Source organism: Bombyx mori, chromosome 11, assembly GCF_030269925.1.
Source record: "Bombyx mori chromosome 11, ASM3026992v2".
Lineage (NCBI taxonomy): Eukaryota > Metazoa > Arthropoda > Insecta > Lepidoptera > Bombycidae > Bombyx > Bombyx mori.
In genome coordinates this window covers 3255751-3277651 of record NC_085117.1, presented here as the reverse complement: position 1 = coordinate 3277651, position 21901 = coordinate 3255751, and the positions used below count along the sequence as shown (strand labels likewise).

The following is a 21901-nucleotide window of genomic DNA, read 5'->3' as shown; positions in this document are numbered from 1 at the left end:
AGAGCCAAGCCGCTGCCTACCGCTAAAATCTGCGGAAGTAAAATCAAACCCGCAAAATTATAATTTGCGTAATTACTACTGGTAGGACGTCTTGTGAGTCCGCACGGGTAGGTACCACCGCGCTGCCTATTTCTGCCGCGAAGCAGTAATGCGTTTCGGTTTGAAAGGTGGGGCAGCCGTTGTATCTATACTGAGACCTTAGAACTCATATGTCAAGGTGAGTGAAGGTATTTACGTTGTAGATGTCTATGAGCTCCGGTAACCACTTAGCACCAGGTGGGCCGTGAGCTCGTCCACCCACCTAAGCATTAAGAACAAAAAAAGAGTTGTTTGATCTCTGGAGGCGCTCGGGCAGCTGTTAGCAATCCCATCTTTAGCTGAGCCTTCGTTCGCCCACCTGTCTTGTCGAAACTGGAAACGCCTCCAATAATCGTTTACTCAAAAAGAGTCCTTAATAGAGTTCAAGATAAACAAGTTATCGCGAGCTAATCAAGATACGTGTTCGACCTTTGAGACAAGGTTGAACGGAAAACTAATAATATCACGCGCCTTTGTCTGCGGTCCGATTACAAAATGGCGTAAAATTTATCGGATAAATATCACACACCGTTATACTTCCAAACCCAAGCTACTATGGAATTACTACTTCCCTCTACTATGTCAACCAGAGACTAATATAGATACTTGTATACGTTTAAATATATGTATGTGGAGTTTTTTAGAAGTTAATTTTGTTCAAATTCTGGCAACCCTAAATTGTTGATTTTGTGTCAATTGTCAAAGTCAGGTTGGACTTTTTGGCGGGAACGCGAGGAGCGAATTTGTATGAATTGTTTTATTTTGTCTATTTAGTGTTTCTTCAGGTTTAAATGTGTAATAACGGTGGTTTATTAACTGTTTAGTATCTGTAAAAGTGCACAAATGTGAGAAAATGAAACAAAGCCGTTGGACGTAATTTCGCGGGATCCTCCAAAAAGTCCACTGAAAAAGTCTCAGTAAATGACCACCATTTTACTGAGATTATATTTCATCCCATATCATCTCATTTCATTTCATTTCATGCCATGCTTCATATTATTCAACTTCATTTCATTTCATAATATCATTTATCATATAAAAAGTTTTCACCTAAATAAAGGTCTTAATTACCAGGTCATAAAATCCCTTTAAAAAAATCTAACCTGATATTTCAGTCGTGCAGCGAGTACCTATATTAAACAAACTAGGCTAAAATATCTTCTGTTTGAATAAAGTCAATGGCGATGTCATTTGAGGACCAACGAAGGTCGGACTTATTTGTTTATTGATAAAGATTAGTTTTCATTGAGAAAAATGTTTTTATGCAATCAGCTATATACCTTCTAGCCTATACCGGGAAATAGTAAATTCCAATTTTCAGTGTAGTTAGCTGAAATGAGGTTTATTGTAGGGGTGAGGCGTATTTATCGGAACAGTCAAACGGAACAGGTTCGTCTATGAAAAAACTTGAAACCATTTCATAATATGTTTGACTGTTGCTTTATGTGGAGCATATTCTACTTAAAACATTATTAAGCCTGTTGCAACACACACAGGCTGTTATATTGGAACAGCCTACTGGAACTGTTCTTTCACTGGAATAGGAACAGGTCTCTCAATTTCGCCTGTTACAGACGATCCCTAGTTTATTGTTAGTAAACTTTTTAAAAATCATCTTGGATTACGAGTTTTGATACCTTTGGTTCGAACAGATCCCCCTGATCCATTCTCCGTGCTTTTAGGCTTTCCAAGCACCGGTCCGAAAGCTCATCGTTTAATCTAGCCGCAAACACAACCCAAGTTTCAAGTCAGATCTTCTCAGTGGATCGCGATTCCGATCCGGTGGTAGACTCAGCGAAGCAATGTTCTTGCTAAGGCTAGCGCGAGCAAGTCTTTCCAGATTGAGCCCCGTCGGGTTGAGTCGGTTACAAATAAATCGAATCGAACCACATTTAATTGAATTTAAATATCATTAAAATTATATTGAAACTAGCTGACCCGGCAAACGTTGTTTTGCCACATATAAGATTTCTAGGGAATTTCTAGTGTAAAAAAAAAATAACAAAACCTCATTCAACCACATAATGCCTCATTATAAAAAAAAAATTGTTCATAAAATAAAAAAATGTTAGAAGGACAACCCTTATCACTTAGGGGTATGAAAAATAGATAGTAGCCGATTATCAGACCTACTGAACATGCATATAAAATTTCATAAAAATCGGTCAAACCGTTTCAGAGGAGTATGGTAACGAACATTGTGACACGAGAATTTTATATATAAGATAGATTTTGCCGATGCAAGGTTGACTATTGTAATTTTGGATTGCGTACAAATATTTGGAGCTCAAGTGTAGTTAGTATGGTCGTGAAGAATTTCACACAGTATAAAGGTGTGTGTGACCAGATAACCTCGCATTGTGGACTTAGGCGCTAAGTAATCTCAGATAACCTAAATCAGGGCGTTGAGATTGAAAAGTGTGGAAAAGGTTAGAAAAAATGTATACAAAGGCCTATATATTTATCGTAATTCCATTGAGCGTTGGTGGCGCAAGGGAAAGTCGAGGGCAAAATTTATTGCCCGTGTAGGCAGACGAGCATACGGCCCACCTGATGATGAGTGGTTACCGTCGCCCATGGACTTCAGCAATGCCAGGGGCAGAGCCAAGCCGCTGCCTACCGCTTAATACTCTCCACAAGCCTCTTTTGAAGAAGGACATGTCATAGCGCTCGGGAAACACCATGGAGGGGAGCTCATTCCATAGCCGGATGGTACGTGGCAAAAAAGACCTCTGGAAACGCACTGTGGGTGACCGCAGTGGCTCCAGGTAGTATGGATGAACTCTACTCCGGTGGCGGGCGGTGCGATGGTAAAAACGAGATGCCGGTATCATCTCGAACAATTCCTCAGAGCACTCCCCATGGAACATACGGTACAAAATACAGAGGGAACCGAAGTCCCTCCGCAGACCCAGAGGTTCCAAACGATCTCGCGGACGTTCTCCAACACGATGGACCGACCTCATAAAATCTGTGACTCATTCCAATATAAATGATTGCTCTCACTCTGCGAAACATTGTGCCACATGGCGTGAGCATCGGTGTCGCAGGATTCGACTGATGTGCATAACCACGACCACTCTGTCAAGAATGTACGACTACTAAGAAAGAAAGAAGAATATATTTTTCTCCTATCTAGTCGTTGGTAGTCTAAGATTCTGTACCAATTACGTCCGGAGCGGTATGTGAGCTCACGGGCTCAACCTGAATGAATCTGCTAATACTAGCCCTAGCAAGAGCAGTGCTTCGCAGAATCTACCACCGGATCGGAATCGCGACCCACTGAGGAGATCCGGCGAGAAACTCAGTGGGCTGTGTTGAGAATGAAAAACTTCGGATATGTTCGAACAAGGATCTGATATCATGATTAACATCACTCTGTTCTGATTGCGTGTTTTTTAACGTTCTCGATAGCGTATAAGTTAACTCGAATTTGTATGCAGTTGGCACAGCGCCTCTAGCGGCAAACGTAGGCAAACGTTCCAACTCCATACGAATTTGCGTTAACTTTTACGCTATCGAGAGCGTTAAAAACTCGTACTAAGCAAACAGATATCCGATCTTTTACCTCTAATCACGAACATTAGTCATATGGACCGGTCGTACGACGTACCTACCACTGATATAAAACATATGTCCATATTTTTAATTATATGTATTTACGAAAGATAAAATCATTATGCGTGTGTGTGAGAATGTGATATTCGATATGTATTCGCATGTTTTATTGTGTTTCTCTTACAAGCCTGGCCGGGGAGATTTGTTTGACCACAATATTGTTTGCTTTTCTATATTGATGGTATGGCGTATTGTGAGCCCGCACGGGAAACTAAGGTAGAGTGAAGTGGAGTGGAGTAGAGTAGAGTAGGGTAGGGTAGGGTAGGGTAGATTAGGGTAGGGTAGAGTAGGGTAGGGTAGAGTAGAGTGGGGTAGAGGAGGGTAGGGTAGATTAGGGTAGGGTAGGGTAGATTAGGGTAGAGTATGGTAGGGTAGGGTAGGGTAGGGTAGGGTAGGGTAGGGTAGGGTAGGGTAGGGTATGGTAGGGTAGGGTAGGGTATGGTAGGGTATGGTAAAGTAAGGTAGGGTAGAGTAGGGTAAGCACCAATATAAAATAGACACTATTGCTCTCTCGCTAAGGCTAATGTTAGCCAAACCCTCTAAGATTGAGCCCTTGAGCTCGCCTATCAACCTAGGCGTAGTCGGAATAGCCGCTTAAGCTATAAAAGATCGGTCAAACTATTAGAGCGAGACTACAAAATCATTGTATTGCGTGAGCAAATTTTCAAGTGACCCGCACGTCTTAAAGTCGGTTAAAATGACGTTCAAAAGTCCTTAAGAACAGACAGACAGACAAACAAACAAACAACGTTTCAAGTTAATAACGCCCAGTCAAAAAAAAACTCAAAAAAGACATTATATTATTAATATAATATGTTGAATTTACAAAAATATTATCTTGTTTCCTTGTAAATGAATAAACATCGTACGGAACTATTTACATTCGGTATGTTTTCCTTAATACTGAGGTACGTCATACAATTATACACTTACAGGTTGTTTAATTAATAACGTGTCGACGTTACTGTCGTGGTTACTGGAGCCCATAGACATCTACAAGGTAAATGCCGCCTTTTACTGGTGGTAGGACCTCTTGGGAGTCCGCACGGGTAGGTACCACCACCCCGCCTATTTCCGCCGTGAAGCAGTAATGCGTTTCGGTTCGAAGGGTGGGGTAGCCGTTGTAACTATACTGAGACCTTAGAACTTATATCTCAAGGTGGGTGGCGCATTTACGTTGTAGATGTCTATGGGCTCCAGTAACCACTTAACACCAGGTGGGCTGTGAGCTCGTCCACCCATCTAAGCAATAAAAAAAAAACCCACCTTGAGATATGAGTTCTAATGTCTCAGTATAGTTACAACGGCTGCCCCGCCCTTCAAACCGAAACGCATTACTGCTTCACGTCAGAAATAGGCGGAGTGGTGGTACCTACCCGCGCGGACTCACAAGAGGTCCTACTACCAGTAAATTCTATTTTATCAAAGTCGATCTTCCTTTTTTGGAATTATTTTATTTGAATCAATTAATAAATGCCGCCTTTAATGCAACGTCAAAGCGAAATACGATTTTCAATTTTATATTGAGTTCGTTTTGAGCTCATTTTGATTGGCGATTACGAGAGCACTAAAACAATTGATAGATTCCTTGATCAACCAATCAACCTTCTCCGAATCGGGACGACACCAATCGAACGCGTGACCTTGATGTAGAAGGCATCACATAATATTATAACTAGTCATATTTTTTGCCATTGACAAAAAAAATATAAAAAGGTTAATTAAGTTTATTATCCTTGCAAACTTTTCTGTTCTTTTTCTGTTTGTTCCCTACTTATCCGCTGATAGTCTAAAGGACTATTTCAGGAAAGCGCGTATCATTAGATGAGCTGGTGATAGGACCTCTTGTGAGTCTGCACGGGTAGGTACACCACCCTGTCTATTTCTGCCGCGGTAGATCCGGTGGTGGTTTTTTATTTATTTTTTTATTGCTTAGATGCATGGACGAGCTCACAGCCCACCTGGTGTTAAGTGGTTACTGGAGCCCATAGACATCTACGACGTAAATGCGCCACCCACCTTGAGATATAAGTTCTAAGGTCTCAGTATAGTTACAACGGCTGCCCCGCCCTTCAAACCGAAACGCATTACTGCTTCACGGCAGAAATAGGCGGGGCGGTGGTACCTACCCGTGCGGACTCACAAGAGGTCCTACCACCAGTATTCTACGCAGCACGGCTCTTGCTGGAGTTAGTGTTAGCAAATTCTCTTAGTTTGAGCCCGTGAGCTCACCTAGCCGTCCGAGCGTAGCTGGAATAGTCCTTTAGACTACCAACGATAGGGTAAAGAACAAAAAATAATTGTAAATAGACATGCTTTAACAAAAACCGACTTCAAATAGAAAAATAATAATAATCCAAAACAAATTAATATACACTAAAAACAATAATCATCGAAATCGGTTGGCGTGATATTGAGTTATTGAGTTATTCATCTATTTGTCGCGCACGTACTTAATGCAAATTTAAGACTTATACGGTTTTCTCATGGATACAGTCGAATAGAGAACCTCCTCCTTTTTTGAAGTCGGTTAAAAATGTAGGTTAAATGATTTTGATGTATCTTTATCTATTTAAAAGATTGCCTTTCTCGTGTAGGTCCATTTAAATATTATAAAGATCGAACTAAAAAAATTTGTATTAATAATGCATATTTAATTGACTTCGAGTATAAATCGATGATGAACTCGCTTTGTTTCGTTTCAAGTCGGTTTAGTTTTTTTTTTCGGTAAAATTTTGTAATTACATATTTTGAGTGGTAGGTTTTTTGAGGTATTACCGCCAGAGGCGCGGGGCCCGTTTTTATTACAGCCACACGTCTAATCCGGCCCTTACCACTGAAACCATTAAGATATAACACGAGCTTTAAAAAGTTACATTTTTTGTAAGAAAATAATCCGGAATTTGATTCATATTTAATCAACATAATATTTGATATTGAAACATCACAATATTAACATTACAAACACTTTAACACTACTAATTCGCACTTCTGTAAGTGATCACTTATAAGCACCAATGATCATACGCTTATCTAAATTATTATTATTTAGCATTTAAACAAATTCCATGGCCGTATCATTCATTTAAAATATGTTCCATTCACTTGTCTGTTCTGATAAAACAAAATATATACGTCAGTTGTAACGATGCATTTGTAAATATATATTATATACACAGTCGTCCGACGTCGACCGTAGCTGATAATGGACTGACTAATATTTGTTATTGTCACTAGTGATGCGCTTCGTTCGTTATGTCGTATATAAAATCGATGAGAAAATATAAAAATCGATTTTTTTTTAAATCTATTAATACGTGAAGCAAATCTTTGTATCCCTTTTTACGAAAATTGCGCGGGCGGAGGAGTATGAAATTTTCCACACTTATAGAGAATATAGAAAAGAAGTGCACAATGCTAATATTTTTTTTAAATAATGCATAAAAGATACATTAAATCAATATAGAAAACATTACACACACTACATACCATGTATTTGACGCACACACGCATGCATACTATTTATTGTCAAACTTTTGTTCTTGACGTCTGTTGTCAAATTGAGATTAATATCGTTTGTCTTTGTTATGATTTTTTATAGTAGTCTTGGCGAAATTTGTGATTATAGAAGTATATAATACAATCATAATAGTGGTCAAACTTACAATTCCAATTAATTATAGTCGAATTTTGACTACTGCGGGACCTCTAGTAACCATTATTGTTTGGGTTACCTGTTCAACGCACGAATGTGTGCCTGAAATGGGAATCGAAACCGCGACCCTTAGCGCATGAGTCGCGGAGCGATGATCACTGACTCATTCGATAAAGTCGAAAATACGATCTAGCTTCTCACGGTGGATGGCGATAACGATTTAACACTTGAAGCGCCATGTAAGCAATTTTTTTTTTCATTGCCTTTATAGACAGACGAGCATACGGCCGACCTGATGGTGAGCGGTTACCGTCGCCCGTGGAAATCAGCAATACCAGGGGCAGAGCTAAGCCGCTGCCTACCGAAATATGATTGTTATTTTTTTTTTTTATTGCATGGATGAGTGGAAGTGTCACGGCCCACCTGGTGTTAAGTGGTTACCGGAGCCCATAGAAATGTACAACGTGCCGCCACCCACCTTGAGATATGAGTTTAAGGTTTCAGTATAGTTACAACGGCTGCCCCGCCTTTCAAATTGAAACGGATTACTGCCTCACGTCAGAAATAGGCAGGATGGTGGTACCTTCCCGCGCGGACTTACAAGACGTCCTACCACCAATAATAATATTCATGATTAATTTATCCTAAATTACTACTACATATTATAATTTTTATTTATCGATATCGACAAATTAAGATTTAATTTCAACGGACGGACAACACTATTGTGTCTTTTAACTATGTAGTTTATTTAAAATCGTAAGCTCAGAGTAGAACTTATTTGCGCCACAGACAGTGCTTTTTTTCTTAGAACATTTATTATTAAAGCTTCTGAACAAGCTCACGACTTAACTGGCTTTAAGTGGTCATCGTAGACGTGGACGAAGTAAATATCGCCACCTACCTTGAGACATGAGCTCTATTGTCGCAATGGTATAGAAATCATATTGCAATTACATTGTAATTTACGAATTTTATTTTTATTGTTTTAATTGAAGACATGAGTGGATGGAAGGGGTTAAATACCATTTTTAAGATTTTTCGAGTTTTTACATTGAATGAAGGTGTTATGTCCCTATAAGCCATATTAGACCTTAAAACTTCGAGTTTAAAGGCTATTTTTAGAAAATGCATGTGATGAAGGCTTTATGTACGAAGGAAAAGTACAAGTAACTTGCGGTAGGCAGCGGCTTGGCTCTGCCCCTGGCATTGCTGAAGTCCATGTGCGACGGTAACCACTCACCATCAGGTGGGCCCTATGCCCGTCTGCCTACAAAGGCAATAAAAAAAAAAAGTAACAACAGCTTGTTGCCCGTTTTTTTTCAAAATTAACATATTGTATCATATCCCCTTCACCCACTCATATCCTCAATTATTATTATTATTACTAGCGACCCGGCCTCGCTTCGCTTCGGTAACTGTTATTTATTATTGTTTTTTTACCTACTTACTTGAAACTTTTAATAAAGACAAACCTTAATTGATCTATTCTCAATTTGACCAGACTACGAGCAACAAGAAAAGTTTGACAATAAACAAATAGTATGCATGCGTGTGTGTGTGTCGAATACATAGTAGTGTGTGTAATGTTTTTTTATTGAATTAATGTATCTTTTATGTATAATTAAAAAAAAATTAACATTCTGCATTACTTCTCTATATTCTCTGTAAGTGTGAAAAATTTCATACTCCTCCGTCCGCGCAATTTTCGTAAAAAGGGATACAAAGCTTTTGCTACAGGTATTAATATATAGATATCTTTGTACATTATTATGTATTATCCCATGTGTTATTCTGATATGTCAGCTATATTATTGTAAGTTTCATCATAATCCATTCAGTAGTTTATGCGTGAAAGACTTATTTTTTTCCTATATCTATTCGCCGATAGCCTAAGAGGCTATTCCAGCTACGCCTAGAGTGAATGATCTAGTAATAGGTGATGCTGTGTTTAAGAGATGCGACATCTTCAACATATACATATATTATATATATTTTAAATTATAGAAAGAAAAACACATAGATTAATATTTTTTTAAATACTTCATTAAAATATTGGGGGCTACTCGTTGCTAACGCTCGCGCTGGCCTGTAACAGGTATACCACGCGCATGCGTTCGAGTGCCACTCATTCACTCTCGCTCTGTCTCCTTCTATTCCCCCTCCCCAGGAGCGTTGGAACGTTTAATGCAACCATCTTGGAAGTTTCATTAGAAGTTTCACTTAAAAAAAATCGGTACCCGCCTGCGGTATTCGAACCTAGACCCAATCGCATCGCTCGATACGTGCGCACCGACCGTCTTATCCTTAAGGCCGCGACGATTTCTAATACGTACACATATACATGCGAATTCGTGTTTGTAATCTGAATACTTGAACAAGCCATTTAGGCGTCTCTTATCGCCGATATTCTGTTATCCGACGTGTTAATCTTATCAGAGCTGATAAAAGCGTTGACAGAATTTACTAAGAACCCACGAAAAAAAGTGCAGTTTATTGCACACGCGCACACTAAATTTAAATCGTGAATAGATCAAAGGATTTTTTCGGGGAAATTTTAGAAATTTATGAGAATTAACGAGTCCCATTTTAATAGAGCTAGACATCCAGAAAGGTCTCTCTGACTTCTGCCGAGAACGTGTTTTGAGCTTTTTCAGTCACATCATGCGGTCTCTTAGACATGAATGAGAGAGAGAGAGGGAGGGAGAGAGAGAGGGAGAGAAAGAGAGAGAGAGGGAGAGAGAGAGAGGGAGAGAGAGAGAGAGAGAGGGAGAGAGAGAGAGAGAGAGGGAGAGAGAGAGGGAGTGAAAGAGAGAGAGGGAGAGAACGAAAGAGGGAGAGAAAGAGAGAGAGGGAGAGAAAGAGAGAGAGGGAGAGAAAGAGAGAGAGGGAGAGAAAGAGAGAGAGATAATGTAGTTTATTGCACTGCAAAATACGACTAACATTCAAAAACAGTCAACAGCAGGAATATTTGAAATATAGGCGGTCTTATCGCTAAAAGCGATCTCTTCCAGAAAACCGTTTTATCTAGAAAAAACCTTAAAACAGATACAGCACTTATCTTGCGATGTAGGTATACTATTAACAATATTTAGATTTACCATGACTTCATTTTACGTCAATTTCATTTGTTAACTATCCGTGCAGGCGACTAAGTCCGCGTGAAATTAAAAAAAAACACAATTTTATTTAATTAGTTTTTCTAAAATAGAACGTTGCCTAAGTTACTTTTTATTAAATCAGCCATCTGTCAGTTAAAGTACCGTTAAAATCGGTCCGGCCGTTCCAGAGATTAGCCGGAACAAACAAACAGACAGACAGACAAAAAAGTGTAAAAAATATTATTTTGTTATTCATATTGTATTACATTCATATGCATGTAGTGAAAAGCGGTTATTTTGATATTAAAAACAGACAGTTCAATTTTATTTATTTGTCGGCGCAACGTCACTATTTAGTTAACTAAAAAGTAGTTAGCTTTAACTGTTTAATTAATGTTACGCATGTCAATAACTGTTTGAGACGGTATTCAAGAGAATTCATGACTAAGTTACCCCAACTTTCTGCTATAAATACGAGACTATTGTCGCAAAAATATTTCGACTCGAGCAGCCGACCGAGGCGGAGCTCTCTGCTGTTATCGCTGTACACTTGAAAGTCAATAAATGGAATTCATTCGAAAATTGAGTCTTAATTACTGTCACTATGGAAGAAAATGATAATGATGAAGAGAACGGCGTCAGCGACGCTGACGTCATCATTCTAAAAACACCATGGAACCAGCGTCTATTCGTCATATTTGTATAGATAACTTGGAGTTACAATTTAGCAAAACCTATCATTATATCTCGCTCGATTACAGATGTCTGCTTACGACCGAGCATGGAAATTTACGGTAGTGAAGATTTAACGACGGAGGGAAGATCTTCCACCGAGGGGCTGAAATTGCTCGTCAGACCGACGGTCCGAATGTTGTTCTTCCGAACTTGTATATATGTAAGCTTACCTTGAAAATGTCGTAAGCGAGATTCAGGCATCTGTCAAATATCTTGTGTTCTATGATGGCTACCCGCCACAATAGAGTAGCACATTAGGTTTATGAGATCGTCCGTAACTTAAAATAAAGTATAGAACCCATCACTGGCGCAAAATAATTAGCTTACGTCTATTTAATACCTTCGACATCTACTAGACACACTAGCGTTAAAACTGTGATATCAAATTTGATATCTGTGACTCAGATATCAAACAGTAGCTGTGAACTAGCCGTGTACCGAAAATTAAGGCGCGCAATGCATAACAAAACTGATACATTGCGGGTTCGTTGTAGCTTGCCGACGACAAGTTATCATTTACGTTCGGTCGATAAGGCTAGTTATTTTAAAGTCAAACAGGACGTCGTAGCTCCAATAAAAAGTACTTTTCACAGCCCGCAATGTATTACAAAAATGCTCATTCTCACCGGTGTTCACGATCTTGCCGGCTACGTAAACGTTTTGCGCTATCAGACGGTCGTAGCGTTTCTCATTCGTGACCATCTCGAGATTCGCCGACGGCGAATTCACGTAATCGATCAGCGAATATTTTTCGGGAGTCGAATTGAAACGAGACACGTCGTCGCTAAAATTTAATCGATTTTTTTATTTATTAAATCGATTTAACATTCGATTATCTTGTACGTGATTGAATCGTTTCTGATATCGTTTTCGTTGCGTAGACTCATGGAACCGAATAATTAAGCAAAATTGGGGTAGCAACCCGTGCGGGAACACCCGACGCGCCATTAAAAGATCCAAATAAAAAAATAAAAAATCGTACCCATTCCTTTGGAATTCATCGTCAGAAGTCGAAGAGCAACATCTCGCGAATCTCTCGACAGATGGCGCTGTACGCGTTATCAGGATATTGTCCGGAGTATCACAGAGGATCTCGGAGCGTTTATCAGACAATAGTTTCTTTGGAACGTCCTCGTTCTCCGAATCGGTCCTCGCGCCGGACCTTCGGAATACGGGACTCCTGTTCAGCCTTAGCATGTTACCGGGCGTCGAGCTGCGCCTTTTCCTCGATGACGTCACAAGCTTCAGCAGACCGTCGTCGAGCGAAGGCGACATTTTCACGTCCCTACCGCTATTCGATTTCGTTATATCGAAACATTTTAATATAGGCGATTTTTTTAACGCTTCCAATCTATACGGACTCGATGCTAAGCTTTTACTGGTGACGCCGAGTTTTTTAGTCGATTTTCGTGTCGTCTTAATAGACGATGTAGACGGAGCGTCGCCTCGTAAGTCCGTTTCTCTCTTCCAAATGAAATCTAATAAGCCCGTGTCTCGTTTCTCGTTATCGGTATCGCTCGATTCGTTGTTGCGAACGTTCTCGATCGATTCCACGAATTTCGTCCATTTCGAAATCGATTTTTTATTCGAGTTGTCACTTTTGACAGAATAATCTGACGTTGACATTAGCGGCGACGCGCACGAGGACAGAGCCGCCATTTTAGAAGCTTTCGAATTAAATTTTTAACAATTTACAAAATGACATGACATCACAAATGATATATGGCAATCGATAGAAATAAAAAAATACATAAAAAAATATAGGTATGTATATTTTAGCGTATTTAAAAAATACAGTAGCGTCAAAGACAAACGTGCAGATAAATAAAATAAATAAAAAAAACACATTAAAACATAAAATAAAATTATAAATCATCGTGGCCTAAAGGATAAGACGGCCCGTGCATTCGTATCATGCAAGCCGACCGCGGTTCGAATTCCGCAGGCAGATACTATTTTTTTCTAATTAAACAAGAACTCCACTGGTATTCACGAATGTCCCACGATTATGATAATAAAATCGTGTTATTAAAAATCAATGGTGCAAAATTTGTCTAATGACTACTAACCCATTAATAAGTAGAGTTTGAATTTGAATATGGCAGTGGCGTTCGCGCCATTGATGTCTATGGACTCCGGCGATCACTTAACACCGGCTGCACCATATTAAAATTATCATTTTTTTTTCTTCAGATAAAGGCAATATACCTATATATTATATCTACCCACATCACCCGTTAAAAAAATAACTAATTTTTTTTTTTAAATTAAACTATAAAAATCTGTTTTTTTTTCACACAGGCAATAAATCGAGGGGTGAAAAGATATTTGGTTTAAGCGACATTTCGCTTAATACGTGATACTAAATTATCTCTATAATTAAGAATCCGTTTTATTGTAGCTTCAACAATACGATGTTTTTAATTGAACTTCAATCAAGTTTACTCCATTCAAATTACTGAAGAAGATTTTTTGGTGTGATATCGTTTCCGTGTAAATTGCAAAAATGTCACTTAAGCCAAATACACATCTACCCACAATCGTGAGTACGCTCTCTATCTCTTCTCCCCCCCCCCCCCCCCCCCCATTAATAGGAATACTATCTGGACCCAGACCAGAAGACTCACCATGTTCGTTGAAATGTTTCTCGAGTTCCTCGTGGGAGATGTTCGTTCTGGTGGCCGGGGCTTCGGATGCGACAGTTTCCTCTGGGCGCGAGCGAGAGCATCTAAAAGCAGAGCAACGAGTAACGCCATCTATTGGCTCTCAAAGCAGAGCAACGATTAACGCCATCTATTGGCAACTATATGAAACTACTAATACGAATTTAACGCCATCTGTTCGCGCTTAGACGAAACTTTGAAGTCGTCGCGGCCTAAAGGATAAGACGTCCGGTGTATTCGTATCGAACGATGCATCGGTGTTCGAATCCCGCAGATGAGTACCAATTTTTCTAATGAAATATGTACTTAACAAATGTTCACGATTGTTTTCCACGGTAAAGGAATAAAACATCGTGTAATCAAAATCAATATCCGCAAAATTATAATTTGCGTAATTACTGATAGGTACTGGTAGGATCTCTTGTGAGTCCGCACGGATAGGTACCACCACCCTGCTTATTTCTACCGTGAAGCAGTAATGCGTTTCGGTTTGAAGGGTGGAGCAGCCGTTGTAACTATACTGAGACATTTGAACTCATATCTCAAGGTGGGTAGTGGCATTTACGCTGTAGATGTCTATGGGCTCCGGTAACCACTTAACATCAGGTGGGCCGTGAGCTCGTCCACCCAACTAAGCAATAGAAAAAAAATTGAGCCATTGCATAGTTTATCGAGGCTTTGAGCGCGGCGACCGAAACAAGAAATTCCGTAACAAAAATAAAAATGAAATAGCCTCTCAAGGCCATTAGCATAGGTAGGAAAAAAAACCAGATCAAGATCATGGGATCATCTCCGAAAGAAAAAAACAGCAATGAAACCGCATCTACCTTAGCATAGCATTGCTGCATCTCAATGCCAATTCCAGTCCATCCAGCCAGCAATGTCCCGCGGCCTGGGACGGGGCCCGGAAGATCAGGTGGGCAGTCGGCAATGGCTGGATCACCGCACCTGTCGATACAACATGGACCATCTCGGTCAGAGGTCAACGACCCACGACACCTTATAACGCGGCGTGCTTTACATTGCTGGGTCAGTATTAATGCGTATTTTTTGTTTATTGCTTATATGAGTGGACGAGCTCACTGCCCACTTAACGTTAAGTGGTTACCGGAGCCCATGGACATCTACAACGTAAACGTCGCCACCAATCTTGAGACACGAGTTCTAAGCTCTCAGTTTTTACAGTACAACGACTGCTTCACCCCTTCATGGCAGAAATAGGCAGGGCGGTGGTACCTACACGTGCACACTCACAAGACGTCTTACCACCAGTAAAAAAATATATATTTACGAATATAGTTTTCTATTAGAATTAATATATTTTAGATATTTTAGCACTCAGCCAATTGCTTTAGATTAGCAGACGGACTCACAGCCTCTCCGGTGTTAAGCGGTCACGGACATCAAGACACGACGAGGCCACCCTCCTCCCTACCTCCCCTCCCACCCTTCATGACCCTACATGGAGGGTCCACGCCTCAGTGGCGTTTTATTAACGCGAACCCCATATTCGTCACACCCCACGTGACAGGTGTTGCCACACTCACCTATAGTCTCATTATGAGGCCCCCTCGGCGCCCAGATACTCTGCTCCAGCGGATGATAGAGCTTAAAGCAGAAGCCGTCCTTTTTGCTTGGCCGTTCGATCACCTGACACGAAGTCAGCAACACCGTCCCCACCCAGTGACTGCTCTGCGAAACGAAAATTAATAGAACTAAGTCAGGGGTGGGCAAATATTTTTATAGTCTGGCCACATTGCAGATGAAAACTTAACCTTGGGCCAAACAGTTGTTTCTTGTTGCTATCGTTATTGATTACAAAAAAAAACTTGGTCATGAAATGTCCACACGACTGTACCGTGCGCAAGTTCGTACCGACGGCTACATTCAGAGCGGCCATAAAGATTGGCGAGTACTATACATGACGTGACTCATCAGCGGACCAGTCCCGCATACCCCGCGCGCCCTCTATGCGAGGGGACCTAGTGGAAGCTTAGCCCTCGACCCAAAAAAAGAAAGGTACCCACATCCGGTTTATTTGAACAGCGTTCGCGGAAGATGGGACGGCCTCCACACAACAGAACTGAGACTTCAAACTCTTCGTACCTTGGCACCCACGAAAACCTCAATCAAAAGCATTAAAACAAATACCACATTACCTTCGCCTTCGGGCTCTTATACAGCAAGAGCAGACCCGGCTTCAGAACGCACCATAGTTTGGTCCAAGATTTGAGCGAGCCTCGTACCTGTCGAAAATATCTGTCATTACTTAACGGTAGGATTTCTTGTGAGTCCACACGGGTAGGTACCACCGCCCTGCCTGTTTCTGCCGTGAAGCAGTAATACTTGTCAGTTTGAAGGGCGAGGCAGCCGTTGCACTGTTAAAACGGACACCTTATAACTCATCTCTCGAGGTGGATATCGGCATTTACGTTGTAGTTTTTTTTTATTGCCTAGATGTGGGGGTGAGCTCACAGCCCACCTGGTGTTAAGTGGATACTGGACCCCATAGACATCTACAACGAAAAATGCGCCACACACCTTGAGATATAATTTCTAAGGTCTATAGTTACAACGGCTGCCCCACCCTTCAAGCCGAAACGCATTACTGTTTCACGGCAGAAATAGGCGGGGCGGTTGGTACCTACCCGTGTGGACTCACAAGAAATCCTACCACCAGTAATGTCTATGAGCTCCGGTAACCATTCCACGCCAGTTGAGCCGTGAGCAGTCAGCAGCCATAAACAAAAACATTACGTGCTCATTATAACCAACAACAACACTTACGAGACGTAAATTCAACTCGTGTACGTACACAGTTCTTGAATTGTGACGTCATTGTACAAAAACAATACGATTCACCTTAAAACGGATCTCTGTTTTCCGAGCGCCATTCGAAAAGCCAACCGAAGCTCAATTGCAAAAGCTCTGAGCTTCTTGTCTTCTTGCGCCCGGCATGGATTCACTGACTAAAAAAGCTTCACACGATAAAAGAATCTGTAATAGTGGCACTTCAATATACTCGCCTTTAGCCAATCAGCCAGGACCACGACCGATGGATCCTCGATGGAGTGCAACAAAGCTGAGGCGGCTCTCTTCTTTTCACGACGATAGTTCTGCCTCTGGGCCTTGTAGCTCTCCTTCCTGGAGAGAGCCGTGCTGGCCGGCCGACAAACGCCCCCTACAGCGGTCTCGGAGGACTGTGAAGCGAACAGTATTCTTAGTGCGAGTCTTTTAACGTTTTCGATAGCGTAAAAGTTAACTCAAACGTTTGCCTACGTTTGCCGCTAGGGGCGCTGTTCCAACTGCATACAAATTTGAGTTAATCTCTAAGATATCGAGAATGTTAAAAAATTCGCACTAAGCATGCTGCTCTGTTTAACTTTTTTTTTAATGCCATTTGTAGGCAGACGAGCATACTGCCCACCTGATGGTGAGTGGTTACCGTCACCCATGGACTTTAGCAATGCCAGGGGCAGAGTCAAGCCGCTGCCTACCGTTAAACAAGTTAAATTACTTATAACCAAATCAAATGTAATCAAGTTTTATTTATATATTAATTTTTTTTTCTCTAGTTAAGTGTGTGTTTTTTTATTTTTGTTACTTAGTGAAAATGTATTATTATTCTGGATTTCCAAATTAATTAATAATGTTTCATAGTATTTTTATTCAACTATACTTATTATTTTTTCTTTTTAAGACGACAACTATTGCACTGCCGATCGTATCCACAATTGAGATGACATTTGTCAAGTACTTCTTCTTTTATATTGATGATCACTTTGTGGGTACTAGTAAATAAAGAAATAGAGAAATGAAGAAATAAAAAAATGAAGAAATGAAGAAATGAGGAAATGAGGAAATGAAGAAATGAGGAAATGAAGAACAGAGGAAATGAGGAAATGAAGAAATAAAGAACAGAGGAAATGAAGTAATGAAGAACAGAGGAAATGAAAAAATGAGGAAATGAAGAAGTGAAGAAGTGAAAAAAATGAAGAGATAAATCGAAAATACTAGAAACGCGTCATACGCGCGACCTGATACGTTTTTAATATCATCCACAAGCGCGTCGCGTCATTACTCCATTGTATTTGCTGTTTGTATTTACATTGTAATACACATTTGAATGCGATACGCTTTTGTACAACAGTATACATAAATACGTATGCATGTGACATTGATGTCGGTCGCAGTTTACTGAAGCTAAATAAAGAATTATACTAATAATATCATAATCTATACTTAATATCATAAAGAGGAAAGATTTGTTTGTTTGTTTGTATTGAATAGGCTCCGAAACTACTGAACCGATTTAAAAAATTCTTTCACTGTTTGGAAGCTATACTACTCCCGAGTGACATAGGCTATAATCTTTTTTGAAAAAATTAGGGATCCTTACTAAAACTTCTATAAAGTAACCCAATGTGTAAAAAAATTACCTAAAATATTCTTTACATCGCGTGCTCTGCGAAAACTATCGATGATAGAATAAAATAATGTACTACGACTTTGTAGTACACATTATTATTTAGAAAAAGTGTCGCGGCAGCATAATAATATGTCTTACCATTATAGTTATGCCGCAATAAGTGTTCTAAAAATAAAACAACGGCAACATCGTTGAAGTTTTGGTAAATACCCGAACGGAACCAGAGCGGGCCGCTAGTAATAAATATAAAAACTAAACATATAATAAAAATTAAACGACCTTCAGCAATGAAGTATGCTACTAAGAAAAAAAAGAATACATATATTGGCGGAACACTGCAATTTATGTACTTAACTAAGATTAGTTAAAGTTGACTGTTTCCTTAACATTAAAATGATTGGTTAACTAAGGCAGTCGTCAGCAGTCTTTGAAGTCGTCGCGGCCTAAAGGATAAGAAGTCCGGTGCATTCGTATGTAGCGATGCACCGGTGTTCGAATCCCGCAGGCGGGTAACAATTTTCCTTTTTTATAAATTCTTTTGAAGTATTATGGTCGATATTCGGTATTAATTATGGTCGAATTTCGAATACTGAAGGACCACTAGTTCTCCTAAAAATTTCAAACCACTTCAATTCTAAATTTGCGAAGTATTTGGAAACTGCGTCAGCACGCCATTTCGCAAAGACGGCGCGACACGATGACCCTCTAACCGTGGCGGCCGGAAACCACATACCCGATCCTGGGGACTAGGGTGGATCGGGAGGAACCCAAACGACATGTCTACTGCTTCAGCGATCGTTCATTACTCCGTCGTCGGGATCTTTTTTTTTTAAAGCGGTTTTATGACCTGGTTACTAAGATCTTTAGGTCATGTCTTATTTTAATTTCTATTCTTATTTTTATGAAAAATGATAATATGGAGTGAAATGAAATGAAATGAAGATGATTAATTTCAGACATGAATCAACTGGGATGAATTTAAATGAAATGAGATGATATGGGTTGAAATATAATCTCAGTAAAATGGTGGTCTCATTTACTGAGATTTTTTTAGTGAACTTTTTGGATGATCCCGAGAAGTTACGTACAGCGGCTTTGTTTCATTTTCTCACACTTGTACACTTTCACAGATATTTAAACAGTTAATAAGCCACCGTTATTAGACATTTAAACCTGAAGAAACACTAAGTAGATAAAATAAAACAAATCACACAACTTCGCTCGTCGCGTTCCCGCCAAAGTCTCGTCTAGATCGATCGCGACAATAAGACAGAAACAACGGGTTTACCTTATCCGAGGAGGTTCCGTCCGGTGGATGGGCCCTCGAATCTCCCGAGGCAGGAGTCACGGCGGCCGCACCGGGTGACCTCGGCGGCGGAGTCAAAGTTGGTTCGCCTAAAAAAATTTCGAATGAAGCTTTTGTTATCGCCTTAATAGACATACGTCAATACCCGACCAACATATTACTGTTACGTCGCTAAGATTAACGCCATCTGTCGTCGAATAGCAGAAACGAATAACAAAAGAAAAAGAACTAGTAATATTGAGAGCGCTCGAGAAGTGTAACGTCATCTATTATCAAATAGCGCAAACACATATCGAAACGATTCACCCTGTTTGTGAAGTGTTTTAAGTTTTCTAAGTGCTTATACAGTTTTAAGTTGTACTTAGGTGGAACAGTTATTTATCCCGAACCCCAGCGCATAACAATAATTTTGTAACACTAGATCCCACATAGACTCCGAAACAGCTCGACCGATTACGTGTTTCCGATATCTGGCAATAGATGGCGTTGTACTTCTCGAGCGTTCTAAATGCTACTAGATCCTTCTATATTCATTCGGCTATTCGGCGATAGATGGCGTTACTCTTACCGGCGTAACCATACCTTGTGCGACTAGACAAAGAGCGCACTCACCGTATATGGGCGTTGTTGTCGGCGCCGCTGACGGGAGCACGACGTTCAACGGTGGATTTTGATGCTTCTGAATAAAATAAAATAAAAACACGTGTACAATTCATACCTTAAAAAATTTTGGGTTCAAGATAATGAGACGAACGTAAAATTTCCTCGAACCTCGAATATTCATTTCACACATAACATAATGACAATACAAAACGCGAGAAAAAAACTGGTAGCGGAAGTGGTAACAGCAACAGCTAACATGGTTTCAATTGGGACTACGATGCGCACAAGTAAAGAAACTACTATATCGTTTTCTGTCGAGAATTTAATTGGGTCAGGGTCGATGAATCCGCGTCGCGTCATCTAATGGTCGGGTCCTAATTTTGATCTTTTTTTTTATTGCTTAGATGGGTGGACGAGCTCACAGCCCACCTGGTGTTAAGTGGCTACTGGAGCCCATAGACATCTACAATGTAAATGCGCCACCCATCTTGAGATATAAGTTCTAAGACATCAGTATAGTTACAACGGCTGCCCCACCCTTCAAACCGAAACGCATTACTGCTTCACGGCAGAAATAGGCAGGGCGGTGGTACCAACCCACGCGGACTCACAAGAGGTCCTACCACCAGTATCTCCCACGCGACCTGTCATGGCGAGTCGCAAAACAACGCACTCCTGCACCGCTAGCACCAGATTATCAGATGGTCCACAGAGCATGTGACGGACGGACCTATAAATCCTACTCCAAGTGCTGGTCGACTGAGTCTACCCGCAACCCTGGCGTATACTAAATAATAGTGTTTATAATTAATGTGGCAGAAGACCTGGTCTCGCTGTACACACATAGCAACGCCCCGTGAGGAATACCGGCCTGACCTGGAGCGATTTTAAGGAAAAAGCGCAAGACCGGGTGAAGTGGAGACAATTTACGAGGACCCTATGTACCGGCCAAGTACCCTAGGACCATACATATAGTGAAATGAACGTAGCATGTTACAGTACGGTCAAGGCTAATTGCGAGAATAGGTATTATGTGTGGGACTTTTTTTAACAGGCTTTTGTATTAGCTTGATATGTAAGTACCTGTGGCGGTAGCTACTACACAACATAAAAATATTGGACTTGTGAATTTGAATCACACTAAGACCATTTTTTTAGGAAGGAACGAATACTGATAGCCCTATCGCCTTTCCAGTTTCTCCAGGACTAATTGGCGAACAAAGGCTCAGCCACGAGGGATGTGGTTTAATAAAAACTGCCCGAGCGCCTCCAAAGAAGACCTAACTGAGAGACTGAGAAAATCCGGCTCTAACGACATTTCCAAGCTGAGTTTGTGTATGTACAAGTTCTGAACAACAACATTCGGACCGTCGGTATACCGAGAAATCTCACCCGTTCGGTGGAAGATCTTCCCTTTGTCATTATCTCCCAAATATGTTCATTTGCCGCTAGGGGCGCTGTTCCAACTTCACACAAATTTGAGTTAACTTTTACATTACCGAGAACGTTGAAAAACTCGCACTAAGCACAATTAGATTTAAATATGTTATGCACACTAGCGACCCGACCTCGCTTCGCTTCCGAAGCTATAATTTATTATTGATTTCTCCTATATTTAATGGATGTTATTATACATATAAACCTTCCTCTTCAATCACTCCACTCACTATAAAAAAAAACCGCATCAAAATCCGTTGCGTAGTTTTAATGATT

The 21901-nt window shown here is 40.4% G+C and overlaps 1 protein-coding gene across 4 annotated transcripts in view; it reads right to left on the bottom strand.

Moving 5' to 3' along the window:
- The window catches only part of LOC101743341 (oxysterol-binding protein-related protein 8), a 74962-nt gene that overhangs the window by 45814 nt on the left and 7247 nt on the right, over positions 1-21901 (bottom strand). For all 4 annotated transcript variants that reach the window (XM_062670994.1, XM_062670993.1, XM_062670995.1 and 1 more), the window contains 7 exons: positions 20198-20264; positions 19568-19674; positions 16877-17050; positions 16010-16096; positions 15398-15542; positions 14678-14798; positions 13815-13915 (listed from right to left, as the gene is read on the bottom strand). In XM_062670994.1, the coding sequence (XP_062526978.1) occupies positions 13815-13915; positions 14678-14798; positions 15398-15542; positions 16010-16096; positions 16877-17050; positions 19568-19674; positions 20198-20264 (802 nt within the window). The remainder of the gene's footprint in view (positions 1-13814; positions 13916-14677; positions 14799-15397; positions 15543-16009; positions 16097-16876; positions 17051-19567; positions 19675-20197; positions 20265-21901) is intronic.